This window comes from Rhagoletis pomonella, unplaced genomic scaffold, assembly GCF_013731165.1.
Source record: "Rhagoletis pomonella isolate Grant_MI unplaced genomic scaffold, Rhpom_1.0 Rhpom_scaffold_00006, whole genome shotgun sequence".
Lineage (NCBI taxonomy): Eukaryota > Metazoa > Arthropoda > Insecta > Diptera > Tephritidae > Rhagoletis > Rhagoletis pomonella.
In genome coordinates this window covers 5,601,876-5,607,654 of record NW_023458560.1, presented here as the reverse complement: position 1 = coordinate 5,607,654, position 5,779 = coordinate 5,601,876, and the positions used below count along the sequence as shown (strand labels likewise).

Sequence of the window (5,779 nt, the reverse complement as noted above, 5' to 3'; positions counted from 1 at the left end):
TTATGCCTTGCAGATAAACTCTGAACCTTTTCAATGCGTACACTATTGCTAAAGTTTCCAGCTCGAAGCTGTGATATCTTGATTCTGTCGTGCTTTTGAAAAATAGAACACCGGATGAAATTTCCCACCCTTTTTCTTCTGCAGCAATATTTCTCCGAACCCTATAGCACTTGCGTCGCAGTGTAACTCTGTCGTGTCGTTGGCGTCATAAATTGCCAACAGTGGGGACGCTATTAGTTTCTCTCTAAGGTTGTTAAATGATTCTAACTCTGTACTCCCGAACTGAAACTTATTGTCTTTCTTCGTAAGGTCATGGAGGGGCTTGGCTATGCTTGAAAAATCTTTTATAAATCTTCTGAAGTACGAGCATAAACCTACAAAACTTTGAACCTCTTGGACTTGGGTGGGACTGCAAAGTTTTCGACTGCTTTTATGTGTTCTCGTCTGCTCGAATACCTTCGCCAGTAATAACGTAACCTAGATAAGACACTTTAGGTTGCAGAAACTTACACTTGTCTAACCGTAATTCTAAACTATTCTGTACGATCTTCAAAAGAACTTTCTCCAACACCTCTAAATGGTGCTCTATACTTTGTGTTGCTATCATAATGTCGTCGAGATAAACTATAACCTCTCCGCTTCGGATCATGTCCGCAAAAACTTTGTTAATAAATTTCTGAAACGTTGCAGGTGCATTTTTCAGGCCAAAAGGCATTCTTAAAAATTTGTACTGTCCTAAAGGAGTGGTGAAAGAAGTGTACTTCACTGAATCTTCGTTCATGAACACGTGAAAAACCCGTTCTTTAAATCCAACTTGGTGAATACCTTTTTGTTTGCTAGCCTGTCTAATAAGTCGTCTATAAGTGGTATTGGGTAATTGTCTTTTACTGTAACTTTGTTTAGCTTCCTATAATCGACACACATTCGAAGCTCGCCTGTTTTTTTCTTGACTAACACTATCGGAGACACAAATTCTGACTCGCTTTGTCGTATGTAACCTTTTTCCAAATATTCGTCGATTATTTTCTGTAACTCTATCTTTTCATTGTACGCTAGTCTTCTTGGGGTACAAGCGAACGGTTTATCATTTTCCAGAACGAGTTTCATTTCTTTTCTAACTAGGGGCTTATCAAGCTTCTTCGAGTTCACATAAACCTTCGTGAATATCTCCTGAAAATGTTTCTTTTTTATCGAACTTAACGTTTTCGCCTAGTTTCAGACTTATATCCGCTTCTTCGACTATATCAATTGCCATAATTTCCTTTATCACCTCATTAACATTATTGCCTTCACTGAACTTATCATTGGTCGCGCCTTGGACATTATTCACACCTTCGACGCTACTCAAACCTTTGACATTATGCGCACCTTCGTTACTATTAACAACAACTAACTTGGTATTTTCCTCATCCTCATATATGTTCTCGACATTGTTCTCCGCTTTTTCCGCCTCGTTGTATACATTCACTTCTGTTACCTTATCCATAAAATCTAAGTTTCCGATCTTCAACGTTGCTTCACTTGCTTCTATAAAATCTCTACCTAACAACACTGAGTAGCCAATACATTCATTTGGAACCACCAAGAGTTCGATTAAAACATCTTTATTCAGAGCTTTAATTGTACATTTGAATTTCCCGAGAATATTTAAAACTGATTTATTCAACCCATGGTATGATTCTGTAACTCCTTCTAACTGTACTCCTGCTGGTACCACAACTTCTTTTATCAAAATAACTGGACTGCCCGAGTCCACTAAACATTCTACGAACATATCAACGTTAGCATGTGCCAATACATATAATTTGAAATAACTTACGAAATTATTTTTTGTTTTCTTGTACTCCTTGCAGTCCGTAGCGTAGTGGCCTTTTGCTCCACAAGCGAAGCAGGATCCTGGTTCACGTTTTGCCGCCTTTCTGCATTCTTTGGCGTAGTGGCCGGAGTAGTTACAATTATAGCATCTCAACCGTTGTCTGGTTTGTGGTCTTCTTACCGTCGGGCGTTCCGGCAGCGTAATCGAGCGAAAAGCTTTAACAACTTCGTTGGCTGACGTGAAGTTTTGTCACCTCGCTTGGTTTTGCAGCTATCTATCAGGTATTCCTTCTGTCAGGTAGTCAGCTTACTCTTCGTCGCTTAGGTTAAGATCGTTGCCTAGTATGCATTTCTTGTTAAAGTAGTTGGCAAAACTTTCTTCCGGTACCCAGCATCGTTTCTCGAATTTGCGCCGGCGTTCGAGTTTGTTATCTCCGGACGCAAAAACGGCTTTCATTTCGCAAAGTAACTCGTCTACACTTTTAGGGAACGTTGTTTTTGCATTGTACCATGCCAGGGCAGCACCTTTCAATTCAAGATGGACAGTGACGCCCAACATGGTATCGCTAATTTTGAACATTTCGCGATAGCGCAATATTTGGTTGTACCAAACGTTGAAACCGTCTCCGCCGTCGTAAATTGGAATTATTTCCTTCAGGGTTTCGAAGGGTATATCGTCGCTTTTCCCTTTGCTGTACTTGCCATCGAATTTTATTTTTCTAGTAGCGTCTTCTGAAGCTTGAGGAACTCTATTTTTTTTCTCAAGAGCTCGAGTTTGAGTGCCGCTACTTCGACGCCGCCATTGTTACGGTCGTTTGAATGTTGCATTGCTTCGCCATTATTCATGTCACCGGCGTTTTGTATACGGTTCCAAAAAGTACCGCTGTACACGCGCGCTATGTTATTTCGCACGTATACTACATCCTCGTCGTTGCTACCTCGGTTTCTAACCTCACTTCTTGTACGCCTTTGTACGTTGTTGTTCTCGCCATCGTCAATGTTTGCCCTGCTACTAGCCTCGTTGTTCTCGCCGTTATTCGTTCCATTGTCCTTGCCGTCATCTCGAACATTGTGCACACCATTGTTCTCACCGTTGTTCTGAACAGTGTACGCACCGTTGTCTTCGCCGTAATTTGGATTATTGCGCATAATATTGTCCTCGCCGCAATTCCCAATATTGCGCGCGCCATTATCCTCGACGTTGTTTTTCTGCGTATCACCACTTCGTCCTTTCGCTCCATCGTTGCCCGAAGCACCTTCACCTGGGCACATTCCACGTGCCTCCGCTGACAACTCACTGAGCCTTGCAGCTAACGAAGCCTTAGCGCCACTTGAGTTTATACCGACGGCTGTGCACCAGGCTTTTAGTTGCAGCAGTGAGTACCTCTCGGCGTTGACCACTTCGTTGTCCTTCTGCATTTTCGTTGTTTGCTTTTATTTAAAACTTATATTTTCAAACGTTTTTTTTTCTTAAAAAAAATTCGGTTCTCGCGACCACTTCTGATAAAATGTATCAGGTGGCAGTGGTATAACAAAAGAATACGACCGTCTATCTCGCTGTGCAAAATCGAATGAATTCTTTTTATTTCCAAAATGGCTTATCCCGTTTTGACATTTACCAAATCTTATTCAAGTTAAGGCGTAATTACTTAAACTACTTCTTAAGGTCTAGTTGCATAACTACTATTCTTACGGTCTAGTTACGTAAGTAAAAGCACATGCATATACGTATACCTACTAAAGTGCCCTACGGCTCCTACACCTCCTGTGCGACACACCTTAACCGTCTCCGATAGGGACCAAAATTTATATGTGATATCTTTGAATATATTAGCATAGAGTAGAGTTTGAGGGTTTAGGAAATATAATGTAACGATTTGCTTCCTACATTTAAGGATCACCTTAGGGTACATACATACATATATATGCATGGGCAAATATTAAAAATGTTACATTGATACACAAAACAACTGTGTAACACGCAATTTTGTATACTTTTTTATATCAGCGGATTTGCTATACGTTTCAGAAAATTTTTCCTGTGTTATGACAAAGATTTGTATACTTTTCATCCTTCGCTGAATCCCAAACGTTGCATTTGGAGGCTGCTGCATCTCCAGTTTCTTGAGTCGTATCACCCTCTTTGAAGTCCATGTCATAAAAGCACGTTATAAAGTAGCAATGCCTACAAAGAAGTGCACATAAATAAAAACAATTACATATTTATTAAATATCTTAGGGGAATTTCAAACAGATACTCACTCCTTATTACCGTCGCAGTCAACGCAGTAACCGATGGCACAGCCCACACGTGATGCCTGATCATGCACGAGCACTTTGTGTTGTGTTGAATCATCAGTCTCCCAACTCTTGAACGTGTTAGGCATCAGATCATCGATTTGAATATAATCTGAACCATTCTGCAGAAAGGTATTGATGCCAACTTTTTCGAAACGTGCAGTCCTATGACATTCACTGGGCTTGTCTGGACATAGTGCGGTATGCGTACGTGCCAAGTGGGCCAGTTCATTATCCCAGATGAGGTTACGCATGCGCGTTGCTTTTTTAGTTCCGGCTGTTTTATCACGTAATTGATTGTGATACTCCAAAAATAGTCGCCGAACTTTGAAAGTCAATGGCATGTGGCGATCAAATTTGCCTTGTCCATTCTGGATGTTGGATACATATATATACACATGTACATATGTACATATGCATGTATGTATGTGGATCGTCACCATCGATCGCTAATGGCCCTATTTGCAAGATTTGAAATTGTACAGGATCTAAACCAGTTTTTAAACTTACACATGTATATACATACAAGGTAACGCTTACTAACTGTTCTAAATGCTTATAAATCTCCTAATTTTCAAGATATCGTTTTGAATATAACTGGTGTATCTGAGAGCCAACTAACGTAATATGTACATATCTAAAAAACGAATTTCCGAAAAATTTTAGTATATGGCTTTTTGATGATGGCGATATGTACATACAAACATACAAATGTAAATGCCAGGTTCAGTTATTAAATCCACTGCAGGGGAAGCAATACCGAATCTTAATGTGGATCCGAGTGAAAATTTGCCAAATGCAAACAAGGTATGTATACATATACTCACAATTGCCGATGTATCACACATTAAGTGCTTTCCTTTTGAACACCAATCATCATCGCCGCAAAAGTAGTTATAAGTCTCGATGTCACTGAAAAAATTAAATAAAACTAAGTAAAAGAGTATCGCTTTAATTAGAAAAAACATCGTTCAGCTTTTTATTTATTGACTGTTTTTATCGAATGCAGGAATGTTAACGACTCGGCAAGTTTTTTTTTTATTTTTATTTTTTGTGAAGTTATTTCCATGATTCAATAATTTCCAAGGCATATTCCACAAGGTACAAGCATGATAAAAATATTTAAATAAATAAATATTTAAATAAATAAATATTTGTATCATGGGTACAAGTGAGCTCAATAGTTCTCTACAAGGCGAATTAATATAAGGTGATAGCAGCAGTACAAAAATAAAAATTTACATGTATTTTGTTTTTGCTTTTGCGGCGAGAACTGTCAAAATCTGTACAAGTGTGTGTGGAAATGCAAACAACACAATAAACATTTTTGTAAAATCTCAATTAGAGATGCATTTGAGAATCAGTCATTTTCTCAAATCTAAAACGTTACTTCTCAAATAACCGTTTATAGCGTTCTCAAACTAAAAGGCACATTTTTAATAAGGAGTTTTCCATTATTTCCAAAGGGAGACATATTGAATTCTCACGGATCGAAATGAAATCCAGTTACTCTCATTAAAATATTTGTATAGTGTTACCAATGATGCATGTAAAAGAAACAAACATATTTTATAGATAAATATATATATTTTTTGTTGGATTTATTGCATTTTAAATAGAGCATAAGCCCGTTTACCATACATACACATAAATAAGTTTTTTTTTT

The 5,779-nt window shown here is 38.4% G+C and overlaps 1 protein-coding gene across 1 annotated transcript in view; it reads right to left on the bottom strand.

Moving 5' to 3' along the window:
* Nucleotides 1-3,840: 3,840 nt before the first annotated feature.
* LOC118741538 (allergen Tab y 5.0101-like) overlaps nucleotides 3,841-5,779 on the bottom strand; it is a 5,567-nt gene continuing 3,628 nt past the window's right edge. Inside the window, exons 2-4 of the mRNA XM_036473537.1 lie at nucleotides 4,941-5,025; nucleotides 4,078-4,484; nucleotides 3,841-4,000 (exon numbers count right to left, since the gene is read on the bottom strand). Coding sequence (XP_036329430.1) covers nucleotides 3,841-4,000; nucleotides 4,078-4,484; nucleotides 4,941-5,025 — 652 coding nt within the window. The remainder of the gene's footprint in view (nucleotides 4,001-4,077; nucleotides 4,485-4,940; nucleotides 5,026-5,779) is intronic.